This window comes from Convolutriloba macropyga, chromosome 12, assembly GCF_964194025.1.
Source record: "Convolutriloba macropyga chromosome 12, txConMacr16.3, whole genome shotgun sequence".
Taxonomy (NCBI): Eukaryota; Metazoa; Xenacoelomorpha; order Acoela; family Convolutidae; genus Convolutriloba; species Convolutriloba macropyga.
Window position 1 is genome coordinate 7,043,270 of NC_134479.1, and position 15,786 is coordinate 7,059,055.

The window sequence follows — 15,786 nt, forward strand, 5'->3', positions numbered from 1 at the left end:
CTCTTCCTGGACGTCTGAAAAACTTGCCAGGTGACACTGTTGCGCAAATGAAGATAACAAGGCCGATGTGAGCTGCTATATCCCGAATAGCTTATTTTGCTGCTGTTCGAAAGTTTTAAAGAAAATTGTATTCGACATCATCTACTTTTTACTGCTTTTTATGGCTAGTTTATGTGTTTAATTGCTCTCAAACGAAGTTTGTAGCAATTATATTAGTCCTGTCGGTCTTTTTTTTAATGCGATTTTTCGCTTGACCAATTTTTCGTCTGACGCTTTTGACTTTTCGTCCTCAAAAACGGGATAAACAGGTAGCGCCCAGCGGGCATTATGTGCTCTTAGAGCCTTTCAGGTCTGTTTCAGCTCAAACTGTCTTGGAGACTTATACTTATACTTATGGTGTGAGGGGCGGTTCTTAGAGGTTGACACCCCCCCCCCCTTTGTTGACCCCCCACCCCCACTATTGGCTCCTCCTCCCCCCCCCCCACCGCGCTTTTGCCCCCCCCCACCCAGTGCTGCCCCCATCAGCCTGCACCCCCCCCCCCCCCGTGGCTAGCTACTGACCAAGCCAACCGCTCGCCGGTCGTTTGAGAGCAATTCGCCCGACGTTAGTCGGTTATGTTCTATAATTTCTTAATTGCAGTTTTTTGAGCCTTCAATAGGCAGCGAATGGTTTTGATGAATTTGACAATTTATTTTCTGATATTTTCTTGTTCTGATATATTCTTATTTTCTTGATATTTTGCTGCTTATTCTCCATATCAGTTCTCACTGGCAGGTATAATTCTGAAACAATTTTTTTTTCACTTTTTTTAATCTGTACTCGTCATTTTTGATGTCTTTTTGCTTAGTCTTTGCAATGGCAGGTCTAATTGGCTAGTAATTTCGGCACTCGCAACATTTTTATGTCTATTAGTCGGTAGCTAATGGTTTTCATGAGTTTGCACTTTGTTTTCCCAAGAAAAATTGTGATTTAATTTTTTTTTCGTAGATGCTTCGTTTTGTTTCACTTACTGTTATTAATGACAGGTCTGATTGGCTTTATATTGTGGCACAATTGGGAACATGCGGGCTATTTGTTTTCGAAAACTTTTAGAGATTCTCTTTAGTTGGTCTGAACTTTGTCCCTCAGTGAAATTACTGAAAACTGTCTATGCTTTTTTGTGGTGAGTTGTCTGATGTGCGTAACGTTTCGTATGGTTGTGTGTTTTAATGTCTTCGTCACCACTTTTATGCAAAGACATATGTGAAATTGAATTTCTTTCAAATTTCAGTTTTTATGTCCTACTCAATATTTCTACTTCGTTGGGTTTTCTGATTTGGTGTATGCTTCATAAGGACGCGCAATATAAATGGATGTCCAAGTTGTTGTTAGATTGGCGGACTTTGACGCATGTGGTTTCCTTAAAAATTAAAGTGTTTGAGTTTTTGGGTTTCTCAGCTAAATGTGGTGATATGCCTTGCTACTCATTCCTTATCAAATGCTGCTGTTGTAATGTGGTTGGCAGTCAGGTCTCGATTTTATTGATTTCTTTGGACTAATTCAGGACTTGTCCTTCTGTTTGTTATTTCATTGTCAAGATTGTTGTGGTGGACACCCATATTTGACTGTGCTGCTGTCAACCATACTCCTGTCGGAGACGGGGAAACTCGGGAGTTATATTGCCTAATCTCTGGGAGTCTGACTCACTGAGGTAGCATTACCAATAGCTGCTGGGTTTTGTTGCTCTTTAGGAGTATCTCATTTGGAGATATCAAATTAATTAGACTATAATCAAAGCTATGTTTGCCGATTAGAGCGATTATTACTCAATGACCACCCGAGAAATCTCTTGTATAGAAGGTTTTTGATGTCAAGCAGGTTTAGTTTACAGCTTACTCAGATGCTCTTGTTGTTTTCTAGTCTTCATTTTTTCTTCAACTATACATTTAAAAAAAAGGAACACTGTATTTCTCCTAATATCTGTAAATGTTTCAGTCATAGTAAAATTTACAGAGATAGGCAGTGTAAAATATTGATAATTACAAAAGAGAAACTAATAATTTATAATAACTAAAATATCGATCCAATAGAGAATATGGGCCATTTTTGCGGAGCCCATTTATGAAGAATAATGATGAAAATTGGGCGTGTGTTTACTGAATACATGTGTTACAGCGAGGCACCCCATTTGATTTTGGGTGAGCCTATCTACTTGATGGTGAAGGGGGACTTCAGTCTGGCCAACTGGGTTGTGGTTGCCAGTAGATGTTGGGCCACGCGGACATCCAACCCAGATGATGACTCATACTTCACTATTCAGTCAGACACGTGAGTCACCAGCTGATAAAAAAAATGTGAAATTAGAAAACCTATTTAAGTAAGTATATTAGGTAAATTGCGGAGCCCATCTATTAATTGCTCTCAAACGAAGTTGGTAGCAATTATAATAGTCCTATGGCCTTTTTAATGATTTTTCGCTTGACCGATTTTTCGTTTGACCTCTTTACAATTCGTCCCCCAAAAACGGGTAAAACCCTGAGGACATTAAGCGACTGAACAGCTCTTTTATAGCCTTACGCCTTACTAGTCTCTAAGTATGTGGCTCAACAATACTATTTTGAGGAAGCAAATTCATGGCGTGAAGAGCGGTGATTAATCTTGAAAGTTTGACCCTTCAGTCATCCCCCCTCACCGCCCCGAATCTCCCCCCTTCCACTCTCCTCTACCTGGCGAGTTGAACCCCGCGTCCAGCCCTCTCAGCCCTGCCCCTCAATAATGCTAGCATCACTATACCCCAGCTGGCTACTACTGAAGCCAACCGCTCGCCTGTTTGTTGAGTTGAGAACAATGCGCCCGATGTTCGTCTTTTATGTTTAACAGTTTGTGTTCTACCCAACTTCATTGAAAACGGTACAAGTTTAAGTTGCTGGAGCACATGCTGTTTAATAGCCGCACAGCGATAGCTGGGGCTATTATTGACTTTCTCTTGTTTTTACAATTCAAAGAGTTTGAATTGTATCGGGGCGCTGTCTTTTACGACTAGAAGAGGAGTATTGGTTTTCTTAAGGTTTTTTTTTATCGGAAGTACTATTCGTTCAGATGAGGTTTTGACCTAAAAGCGAAAGTGAGTAAAAGTGCCGTGTGAACTGATTTTTTGTGAGCGAGAGAAGTTTTTTGATCATGCGCTTCGTTTAGTGAACTATACTGATTGAACGCGATCTTCGCTTCTTTATTTCCATTGTTTTGGGCAATATGTGCATAAAATTCGAGGACTTTTTCTCTATCAAGACATATTCTAAAATGCTTCGAACTAACTCTCATGATCATATTGTAGTGAGCCCCACGAAAAAGCAGCTGACAGCTAAATCATTTTTTAAGCGGGTACAAATTTATGTGAATGATTTTAGCGACACTGGTAACTTCAACATCCTGAGGCCAACAGCCAACTACAAAGTTTTACTGAAAACTTTTTTCTGCACACTGCGTGAATCAAAGTTTAATCCGGACGTGACCTGTAGTTGGTCCACTAAATGCCGTTGTGCGTTTTGCCGTTCTTAATTTTTGTAATTAATTTTCCCTAGTTGTAATAGCTATAGATAAATTTCCTTGTTTGTACCATATGCATAGATCTTTCTGATGTGTTGTATTAAAATCCATAAATTGATCAATTGAAGTCTTTTACTACTACTACTACTTGAAAAGTAGTTAGTTTTTGACTGAATGGCACTTCTAGATAACCGTGTTTAGCCGTTTTTTCGTCTAAGTGGCCCAGTTTTTTCGCTTGTAATTTGGTTTTATGTAGAAATAATTTTTATTCGATGCTATATTGAAATGTAAACCGCGGAAATTGATACCATAGTGTTTTGCAGAGCCTGAAAATGCGTTTGAAGCTCAAAATTGGCACATTTTCTTGATTTTTTTGTTAATTTTTGGCTTTTTCTATTAATTTCTTCGTTTTTGGATCTTTCAGCCATCTTTTTGTCAAAAATCAGTTAATATGGCAACTTACTTTTGATAATTCATATACTCAATGCCTCTTTCTACCTTGATATAATTTTGTTTTATAAAATTTTACGTCTGCTAATCCGATTTTGGCAGTTTTCCCATTTTTCTCGGTTTTTTGTTTGTATTTCGGTTTTAATTACTAGAAACATGAGGGACTTTATATTTGTTGACAATTTTTTTGCTAAATGTTTCAATGTTTCGTATAATTGAATTTGGTTTTTTTGTTCAGTTGAGGTGGTTAGATCTTTGTCTGGGATGACTCTGTCTTTTCTATGTCTCGAATGCTGAACAATGAAGTGTATTCGTTTTTTTATTCTTTAGATTTGATTTTAAACTTTCAAAATTCAAGAATTTGTCCGTTTGTTACGGTGTTCCTTACATTGTGTCCATATTCTTCACATTCCAGTTTGTATCATTCTAGCTTTGTCCTGGCACCTACATTCATATTCGTTTTATCAATTTTTTCAGTTGTTGAGAAATTGAATGATTTCAGCTTTTTCTTTGATTTTCGCCATTTCTTTAATTTGCAATTGATTTCATTCATAGGGTAGTATAGTATAGGGTAGTATAGGGAGTTTGGTAGGGAGCGTTTTTTGAAAATTACCACTTACTTCTATTGATTGGAATTTTCTTCCGGTCTTTGTCTTGTTTTTAAACGATTTTTTGCCTTTTAATGTTGTTCTGTTACTTATGTTTTTTCTATGATTAATTCTACTTTTGATTTAGTATGAAATGATGTCTTGAATATATACAACAAAGCAGAAGTATGTTTTGTTTTGTGGTAAGTGCAGTGATTAGAAATCTAATTGTAGTGGTTTGTTTTCTGATTCTTAAATTTGAGCATTCTTTTGAAAAAATTAGCTTTTTCAATGTTAATATCTGCCGTTTGCTTTCGCGATCTGTTTGAGATTAGAATCATGGATTTTTTGAGGAAAATTGAGAGCCCTGTTCGTTTTTTCAGGCTATCAGTATTTTGCCATCCTAATTTTTTTGGACTTTTTTAACGTTACCAAAAGCTATCATTAATACAAAATTTTGTTGCTTTTTGTTTCTCTTGGTGACAGTGGTTTAAATTTCACCAATTTTTAAAGCAGAACTGGGCAGGTAGTGAGTTAGTGGTTTAATATACAAGGTAATGGCTTCAGCTGAAATTACGGTTTTTTGTGAAGTTTTGACGCTTCGAGTCGCTTCCGGAATTCTTCCGGCTATGTTTTTAAGATCTGTTCACACATTTTTATGATTTTTGGATTGCAAAATGGAGTGGTGATTTTGGTCACGACGAAACAGAAGTGGAGCGAAAAAGTGAGTGGTTTTGCGGCGTGAATTTTTTACGCTCTAATTTTAAGTAGAGTGAGAAAACGGTTTACTGTTTTTTTTTGATGTTTTGGATCGGATTTTGTTTTCTAAACAGTTTTCTTGATTCATTTATCATTCATAGTTTGTTCTAGGCTTAGTTTTTTTGTTTTAACCAGGTTTCCATTTCTCTCTAGTGGTTTTTTGTTCGCATACGGCATTTTGACATTGATTTTATTTTAAAAAAATTTTTTTGATCCGATTTTTCTTAGAAACGGTTTTCCCAGTTGACTCATAGACCATTCTAGGTTTAATTTTTTGTTCATTGGTTCATGCAATTTCAACTGAATTGGGGGCGTGACGTCATTTTTCGCTCTTAGTGGAGCGAGTTTTTTGTTCATTCGAGTGATTAAATTTATTGTCACACGTGACTTACCTCATTCTCAAAAATGACTTCGTCACTCTGAAGACTGCAGATCTACAAAGCTAATGTGGCTATTTTGTGGCAATCTGCCAGCTAAGTTTTAATATTCGGTTAATTTTGTTTCCGTGTTACCATAACTTACATCCTAACAATTGCGAACTCTTGTTTCTCTATTAGGTGCAAAGTGGACCCTACATTCGAGCGGGACTCCCCCTCTCCTGCGATTGCCCGCTCAGACTCTTTCCACTTCGATGCATTTGCTTGGTTCAACCAATCAGAGGGCGAGGCATCTACTGGCACTGTTTTCATACACTGCGATGTTAAAACATGTCCTCCCAATCAACAAGAGAACTTCTGCACAATTAAAGGTGAGTTCACTTCTCGATCATTTCATTGAGAAAAGGAACGTCTGCTTTTAAAGATATTTTTGAACAGGTCAATTTTATAACCAACTACTTAAAGTTCACAGTTCAAAAAATAATATTTACATTTTATTTTTATTGCATTTCAAATAATTATTCGTGCCTTTCGTTGGGTCTAGGAAATAAAACCCCACGGAAATAAACCCCAATTTTGAAATTTAATTTTGGTCGTGATAATTTATTCGGTTGTGATAGTTTCATATCAAGTCCCACAGTCCACTAAGGCATGGCCAAATGCGCTAATTGCGCAGCTCTTTAATAGTAAAGTGTGGGTTTATTTCCTGTCTAAAATGAAGTGGGTTTTCGCAACCGCTTTTCGTTACATGAATCAATTTAATTAGTTTCATTGGCTAAAAATTAGATCAATTTCATTTGTTAACATTTTACCGATTATAATGGCAAATATTTCATTTTTCATTTTTATCTTTTATGTCTAATATTAATGAGGAATGCTTTTTCCGCCAGTCAACAGTCGCTGAACAATAAATTTCTCTTCATGTATTGTTTTTTTTGTTTGCAGACCCGGCTACGCAATGTGGTAGCAAGAGGAGGCGTCGTAGTCTGATAGAAGAAGTTGATGACGATTCTCCTCCCAAGGGATCTCACAAGGCCACTGTGCATAGGAGGGAGCCTATATACGTCATGAAACCACCCAAAGAGATTCCGGGTGAGCAAAACAGTCTTTACGTATGATTGCGATTGCGCATTTGACAGAAAATACAATTTATCTCAGTTAATTGTTGAATTCAGTTAGTTTTGCTGTAAACTGTTTGGTTAGCTAAAACTACTGAAACTTCAGGCTTATAATTAAGCGTTTCAGTAAAATTCTAGAAGGGTGTGCCAATCATAAAAAAAATTTGTTAGCATGCAAAGGCGAGAACTTCCTATTAGATATAGATGGTTATTTCGACACCTTGAGTATTTTGACATCAATTATTAATTGCTCTCAAACGAAGTTTGTAGCAATTATATTAGTCCTGTCGGTCTTTTTTTTATGCGATTTTTCGCTTGACCAATTTTTCGTCTGACGCTTTTGACTTTTCGTCCTCAAAAACGGGATAAACAGGTAGCGCCCAGCGGGCATTATGTGCTCTTAGAGCCTTTCAGGTCTGTTTCAGCTCAAACTGTCTTGGAGACTTATACTTATACTTATGGTGTGAGGGGCGGTTCTTAGAGGTTGACACCCCCCCCTTTGTTGACCCCCACCCCCACTATTGGCTCCACCACCCCCCCACCGCGCTTTTGCCCCCCCATCGCGCTTTTGCCCCCCCCCCCACACCCGGTGCTGCCCCCATCAGCCCCCGGTGCACCCCCCCCCCCCCGTGGCTAGCTACTGACAAAGCCAACCGCTCGCCGGTCGTTTGAGAGCAATTCGCTCGACGTTAGTCGGTTATGTTTTTGTTTAATAGCCGCGAAGCGATAGCCGCTATTATTGGGGACATCGTGTTTTTTTTTAATAGCCGCACAGCGATAGCTGGGGCTATTATTGGCCTTCTCTTGGTTTTTTTTATTTCGTCGTCATGATTTTTGTTACGACCATATGACGTCACAGCCACTTTTTGTTCATTCGTTCATGCAATTTCAACTGAATTGCATGTGTGACGTCATTTTTCGCTCTTAGTGGAGCGAATTTTTTTGTTCATGCGCGTGATTAAATTTTTGGTCACACTTGACTTACCTCACTCTCAAAAATGACTTCCTCACTTTAAAATTGACTTTTATTTACTTTAATTCAAAGAGATAAGGTCAAATGGGTGTGTGTCACTCTAAATGAAGGTTATTTGAGATCAGCTAATAGAGGCAGCAATAACTTGTACAGATTTTTAATCAAAATATAACATCAGCCTTCAATGAAAAGACGAATTTTTTTGGTCTGTCTTTTGATGTTAGTCTTTAATGTCTTTTTAGACTGCCGATCTACGAATCTATTGCGGCTATTTTCTGGCAATCTGCCAGCTATGTTTTTAAATTTGTCGTCTCCATCGATGATTCTTACGACCTGACTTCTTGGAATTGACATTTTCAATGACTTCAGTAACTTCTACTACTTTTCCGTTAAAATTTGTGTGCGTGACGTCATTTCTGCTTTAAGGCCAATTGCGTGACTTACCTCACTTACCTCAAAGTCACGAAAACCATTAGCTATTAACTGAAATCTTTTACGTTAATTTTTAGCTCCACAGGAAACCATTGAGAACTATCATTGTGCAGAGTATATCATACACTAAAAAGCCACAACTGCAAGCAAACATCAAAAATTCAGCTAAATTTTGCGAGAAAACGGTTTTCGCAGTCGTTAAACTTATAATCAATTGCTCCATCTTTTAACTTGATTAATGTGATATGTGATTTTTTGTTAATGTGATAAATTCAAAGGCAGCAAAAAAGCACTTCAACAATCGACAGATGTCCAAAAATCAAAGGATTTTATGAATACTCGTGAGCTTTTCACTGAATTTTTCAAATATACGCTCGTTTGACGTCACTTGCACTTAAATTGGATCTGTAATAACAGCCTTGATTCAAAAATAAGTAATCATCGTTTTCTCTAATTATCAAAAACAAAAAATGTTTTAAAAGACCGCTCCAATATAATCCAATTATTTTCAGATTGTAAAAATCATTGATTAGACTGAAACCAACCATGCTATTGCTGCTTGTCCTTTTAAAACACATAATTGTTCCAAATGCTAGCAACGTAGATAATTTGTCAAAGTTTTAAATATGATTGATTAATTTTGGAGTATAATTGATAATTATCAATTATAATTAAGTATAGTTGATAATTATCGAGTTGATTTAGCGAAAACCAGTAAAACTAGCCCTCTTCGAAGTTTGGGCAGATTGATTCAGCAGGTCTCAAGTTTGTGTTTTCGGCAAATTTAAACAAAGTGGGCTAAGGAAGCATGTTTGGTCTTTGATGAAAAAAAGTCTGGATTTTGAAAAATTTAACCAACATTTTAGCCAAAAAGTCGGATCAGTCTGTTCAGGAACACTCCTGTCTTAATAGGTAAAACCAATAATACTATCATTGACCATTTTAACATTTTATTAGGAAATTGCAAAAAAACTTGACAAGTCTTGGGTGAGCACAGTTTTTGTTATTGGTTTGCTTTTGTTTGGTACAGTGGCCTGCCTAAAAACTCCAAAGTAAAAAAAGAAGCACAAGTCAACACGAGCACTTCTCTAAAGGTCACTTGATAGAGAATGGGTAAATTTCTGGTATCGCCCAAAGATACCAGTTATGGGCACTTTTTTCTGCCATTGAAAAAAAAATGGTTTTGGTGTTAATATATAGGACATTTGAAGTTGGTATATGCTCAATTCAGAAATAGCTCGGTCAGAATAACAAATTTCTCGTAAAAAATGTTTGCCAATTTTTGATAATTTTTAAATGGATCAATTATATAAAATTTCTTCTTAAAACTCTACATTACCTAACTGCACAATAGTCAAGACTTGCCGAGTCTTTGCCAAGACTTGGCTTAGACTTGACAAATCTTGAGCAAGTTTTAACATGTTCTCACAAGTTTTAAGACTTGCGATAAGACGTGATCAGTACTGATTTGTCAATTGAAGATGTGTATTTCACGAGAAGGGCCCTTGACTCAATTCAGCTATCTTGAAATTGTAAACTACCGGAAATAGACTAGTCAATTTTTATTCGTTTTTGTGCTTGCTGGATATCACTAATTTTAAGAATCTGCGTTGCAAAGTTGACGGGAATCATCTTTTTAGTTGAACGAGGGCGATTCCCAAAACTACGGGGCGGAGATCCAACGTTATCCCCGGAAGTATCCAATCTTCAGGCTTCATTCGCTTTCCTGTTTCTTCTGTTCACATTTACCCTCACTCTCGCCCTCTCACTCAGGTTGTTCAGACGTCAGAGAAGCAACAGATCTCTTCTATTCTGTTCAAACTGTGTTCCTGTTTCGTTCATGGACAAAGTGAACTTTTCACACCATAAAAGCCAATCGTTCCATTCCTGTAAATTCCACTGACATAATGTCTTTATCATCAATCATAAATTAGTTTTAATCAGGATTTAAATCACACTTTGTTTCGTTTCTGTCGAATTGGAAGCGCAAAACGAGATATTAGTATATTGTAAGGTTGAATTTGAGGGTAAATTGCTACAATTCATGTGAAATTTCGGGTATTTCTAGTTAAAAAAGTTATCATGAACAGTTTACAAAAATAAACTGTATGGTTGCAATCAAAAGGGGTTAAATTATACTTGCGTGCTTGATAAATACGTGATTATATCAGTCAGCGTTGAAAAATGGTAATGGAAATCTTCAGAAATATATATCACTATCATTGAATCACTATCATTTCACAGTTTTTTGTCAATTTTTGTCCACTTAAGTTAAAATTTTATTCGTTTTTCTTATGATATCACAATAGATATAGTCTTAAATAATTTGATAACTTCCAAGTTAATCGAAATAGTTTAGCAGTGAAACGGGACAATCTCTGGGCTGAAATAGTGTTGTTATATTTCTACAGTTATTAAATAGAATCATATTTTGAAGTAAGCTAGTGACTATTTTGTAAATGTTTTCTTCAATTGTGGTCTACTCAATTGATTGTGTACATAGTTTGTAAAGGAGAAAAGAAGAGAATAGATCTGATTTGCTATTTGAAATTATCAATTTGTAAACAGAATTATCAGCATGATCTTTTTTACGCTTTTCTTTTTCCCACAGATTTAAACACCCAAAGCAAAACATTCCATCGCCACATTAGGACCCCAAGACTCGTAGAGAATCACCACCTCGGATATGCTTGCTATCTATTCTTTCCTTCACATTAGATTTCGGCCAATTATGGGATCTTTTCCGTTTGTCCCCCATGAAATTATAGTCCTCCAAATGGTATAGTTACCATGATTGAGGGGGGGGGGGGGGCTATAGGTTATCTGACCACTAAGCTGGGGGGCTATAATGGGAAAGACGCAAAATTACCGTGAAGCTATGATGGTGCAAGGAAACACAAATACAAGATCTATTGTTTCGACCCCTCAGCTTAGTGGGCATATAACTTTAACGCTCCAAGCGGCGCGTGCTATTTTATAAATAGTTACGTGCTATATAACAACACATTAGATGGGACATAAAAACACGGGGTGGGGGACTATTGTTGAAAAGATCTAAACCTTTGCGCATGCCGCCTAAATTAAGTTTAATGATGAACGTCGATCGTTGCGAAATAAATAGAGGAAAACTACTATAATGGTTTTCACATGAAGAGTCGCTGAAAAAGTCTAATCAGCTGCATTGACTTGGTATTGCAACGTGAATAAAAAGCATTATCGCACGGTAATTTTCAGCTTGGCTTAGCCTCTGAGTAAAGATAACTTCTCTATGGCGATTGTCGTGTGGTAATATTCATAACTTAGTTGTTAGACCAACTTGTTAGACCCAAGATAGCTCTCTAACGAAGTTTGAAGCAATTATTGTAAACGTGTAATGCAAAATTTGTGCTTGATCGGGTTACCTTCGAAATTTTTTCTTGACGGTTTAACCTTTCGTTTTGTGTGTTCTTCTTCTTTTATTTTCATGTGTCAGCAGCTGAACTCAAAGGAAGGCATTTCACAACTACCAATCAAATTAAACCGCTCTAAATTTTTTAGTGGTTATTAATAGCCGCAATCAGCCTCTCAATTATTATGTCGGCGCTCTCCTACGTTTTGCAATTCAAAGAACTTGAATTGAGACGTTGTCTTTTTTAAGACCTGTTGGCACTTTTTGATGATTTTTGAAGAACTGATTTGGTCAGGCCGAAACAATAAGTGGAGCAAAAAACCCAAGTGGTTTTTCGGCCTAAATTTTTTTAACTTTGATTTTTGAGTTCAGTGAGAAAGTGTTTGAACAGAAGTTGTTCACTTTCTCGCTAGCGGAAACTTAACTTTTTTCTTGCTGTTTTCTCTTCAATTTCTTTGATTGGATTTTCTCAATGATTTGCTCAATCCATCCATATTCTGGTCTAGTTTATGTTTAGTCAATAAAAAATCTTCGAATTGTAGGTCAGGACTTCTAGTTCTATTTACGTTTCATTCACGTTTTATGTCAGGCGCAACTTTTACATTTGACTCTTGGTTTACCTCACTCCCTGTTTCAACTGAATGGACTTCAATTTTTTTACTCATTGAACAACGCAATTTAGTGAAAATAGTTACTGTCAAAAGAGCAAAATCAAAAACGGATAAACCGATAAAGCCAGATTGTGCAATCGTTTACCAAAGTTTATTAGAGCGATTGCTGGCTGGCGTTAGTATTAGGCTTAATAGCCTTCTACTGAGATGCTGAATTAGGTTTAATGTTACACTTTTTAAGACCTAGAAACAATTTCTCTCAATTTTTGTTTCTTTTCTGTTTCAATCACGATGTGCGTCAAGCGCGTCAACTATTTAATTGCCCGTCTATCTGGTATAAAATAACCTCAATTGACGTCACTTGAAGTTCTGGTAATTTTTTTAACAGAACCCCCCACAACGACTGAAGCAGGCTGAAATAGTTTTGAGCTCCCACTAGTCCTTAGCAAATTTTCTGACGTTAGTCCGTAATGTTTTACGAATTCTGAATCAAAGGACATCTCGTGGATTGGAATTCTCTCTCATTTTGCTTGGTGTTGGATTGAATACTTTTCTGATATTAATAGATCTTGTGCCTGGACTATATGTAGTTTGTTGTAGTTACTATTGTCTGTCTGTCTGTCTGTCTGTCTGTCTGTCTGTCTGTCTGTCTGTCTGTCTGTCTGTCTGTCTGTCTGTCTGTCTGTCTGTCTCTCTCTCTCTCTCTCTTTCTCTCTCTCTATCTATCTCTCTCCCGATCTCGCTCTCAATCAGTAAAAATAAGTTCATAGCAACAATCTTTTGTAATGCAAACTTTCTACTGCTTGCCAAGTCGAAAATTTTCATCAGCGTTAACTTTGCCCTCCTTTTCATAACTACTTTGAATAGTGACATACTTTCTGCATTCTTACACTAGTTCTTTTAAACGAGAGGAATTTAATCTCGCTATTAGGCTCATTTGAACAACATAACCCGGAGTTGGGTTCCTCTACGTACTTAAAGAGCGTTTGAGAATTTTGTAAGCGTGACAAGGGTTAAGACTAATCAGAACTAATCAGAAAAATAACTAATCAGAACAGTTTTTTGAAAAAATTTCAGCAAGAAGTTTCAGCTTTAGTTGCAATAGAAAAGACAAAGTGGATTTCTTTTTGCGCTTGTGTCCCCCCGTAAGATATGCACCCCCAGTTGCAGAACAGATTATGTAAAAATATGAATGTGCATCGGGGGGGGGGGGGCTAATATGGGCGCACCCTCTAAGCTGGGGGGGGGGGGGGGTGGGGACAAACGGAAAAGACCTAATTTTTTTTGTTTTATTCTCCTTAACAGGGACTGAAATTCGATAGTCTATGACCGCCGCAAATAGCATTTGTATTTTGGTAATCACGTTTTTCAATTAGAACTATGAAAAGGGATTCTATTGTAGAGATTGACGTTATCGTATTTTTATAGGATAATCTATAGTTGCATATGAGTTGTTGAGCGAAAACTAATGTCAGAATGCAGCGCTTCCAAAATTAATTGTCCCAGGGAAAGGATAAAAAATAAATAAATTATTCAAACGGCTAACATGAGCAATGGGTCACTTGTTCAATTTCCAGGTGAGTCAAGTTTTTCCTTACCATATTTGAGAGGTCGACTTCTGAAGCGACTCTGGATTCTCGATCTTAGTATGAAAAAACTCTCGGGTTGCTCATCGTTCAAATGATCCGTGTATAACTACTAAGAAATGGCGACCCGGGCTTTTGGCAACTTTAATAGTCTGGATTGCACGATAAAGTTTGGGGTCGGTTTGGCCCCTTTTTAAACGTTTTTTTGTCATGTATTTTTTTTTCTGATGGAGGAATTGATTTAATGAAATCTTGGTTAACACTCGATCATTATTTTTAAAATCAGATCATTTTGAATCAATTTATAATATCTCATATTTTGGCAGTTTTGTTTTCCTTTTTTATCAAATTTCCTTGAAAATTTTGCCATAAAACCTTATAAGGTTTGCTGCTATCTTGCCTTGCTTGAAAACTGGTTAACGTTAACAAATTTGGTCACCTAATTGAAAACAAATTTAAAAATTTTGACAATCTTCCAGTTAACATTCGGGAGTGCCTGTAATGGTAAGAACATGAATCGGGGAGAAGGAATTTTTAATACGTGAGAAGTTAAAGTCTTCACATTTCTTCCAAACGCAAGTTGCATTATTCCGTTAATCATTCAAACTGGTGATAAAAGAATGATTTGCTAAGCAGAGAAATTGAGGAAACATATCTAGAGCAGTAGAGAACCGTTTGAAAGTTCTAAATTTATTATTACAACTTTACTATGTTTGGCTTTCTGGACTGACAATCGAGGAAAATTTTATCACTTAATTTATGGATAGTTTTTGTCTCAACTGCCTCTGTCAGTTTCCCATGTCAATTGAAATATACTGTGAACTAGAAATATACTGCTAGCAAAAATTCCATAATCCTTTGGATGTCATTTTTACATGAAGATTGAAAATTCTTACTATAGTAATGAGAAGCGTAGATATAGAGCTCAATGAACTCTGTTCAAACCAGACATGGTTTCCACCACATTCGTTTTGCGCCACTTTTGGGTGGTTCTAATGGATCCCACCCAGAAGGATAGCGTAAGGAATTTGGTATTAGAGCCATTTGGTATTATGCGACCTAAGGTGAGTTGCAAAAAACCAGTCTCACTCAAATATCAAAAATATTAATTGATGAAAAGGTACTGTACCCAATTAAACCGGAGAAAATCAGAAAATATATAAAATCAGTAAAAAGAATGAAAAGTTGAGCCTAATCATTGATTTTGGTCTTAGAGACAATTTTTTTAATATGTCATCACAAAGATAAATTTGAGCATAAAAAATTTTGAATTGTTGATGTAAAATTTTTCACATCTTGAGAAAACTTGGTTTATAACCAATCATTCTGGATATTTTTGATTATCAATGTCGATCATGAGAATCGATTACTTTAAATTTGCAAACATATCCTACAGTTTTTTGACAGCAAGTTTCTAAATTCTTTTAATTGAAAAGATATAGCATTTTTTCAACAAAAAATTTGAACTCAATATTCACATTGCGTCTTGAAAACGAATGAACAAATAACTTTATTAGAAATTTGTGCCCATAATTTATGAACCTTCATTGTGCGAAGCAGAAAAAAATTACAGCACTTGTTAAGGACAAAACGGAATAGTTAAATTTCGTGATCAAGTTTTCTAACATTTGGTCTTCTCCATTCGGTCAGTTTGCAGAGTTCACAACAAATCAAACTCAAATTGGTTCCTTTTCTAACAAACTAAAATCATCTTTATCAAATTTTTGCTTGTCATCGCTTTCTTTTGTTTCCATGTAGTTGTCAAACCGCTGGGCTGTCCTTTCAAATTCAACATTTGTGCCGTCAAATATCATATTTTACTTAAAAGAATGAAAAGTTAAAATAATAACAACCCGTTGAGTCATTCAAATATCAAAACCTGTGAATTTGTCAGCAAATATTTTGGTGGTTTTTGGAAATATGTTACCACTTGTTAAAATTGTGAAATCTGCATAGCCAAAAAACTTTTTCATGCGTTT

The 15,786-nt window shown here is 36.4% G+C and overlaps 1 protein-coding gene across 1 annotated transcript in view; it reads left to right on the top strand.

The window, feature by feature from the left end:
* LOC142350958 (uncharacterized) overlaps window positions 1-10,816 on the top strand; it is a 94,612-nt gene extending 83,796 nt beyond the window's left edge. Inside the window, exons 21-24 of the mRNA XM_075402985.1 lie at window positions 2,156-2,308; window positions 5,880-6,070; window positions 6,645-6,791; window positions 9,863-10,816. Coding sequence (XP_075259100.1) covers window positions 2,156-2,308; window positions 5,880-6,070; window positions 6,645-6,791; window positions 9,863-10,125 — 754 coding nt within the window. The 3' untranslated portion in view covers window positions 10,126-10,816. The remainder of the gene's footprint in view (window positions 1-2,155; window positions 2,309-5,879; window positions 6,071-6,644; window positions 6,792-9,862) is intronic.
* The last annotated feature ends 4,970 nt before the right edge of the window (window positions 10,817-15,786 follow it).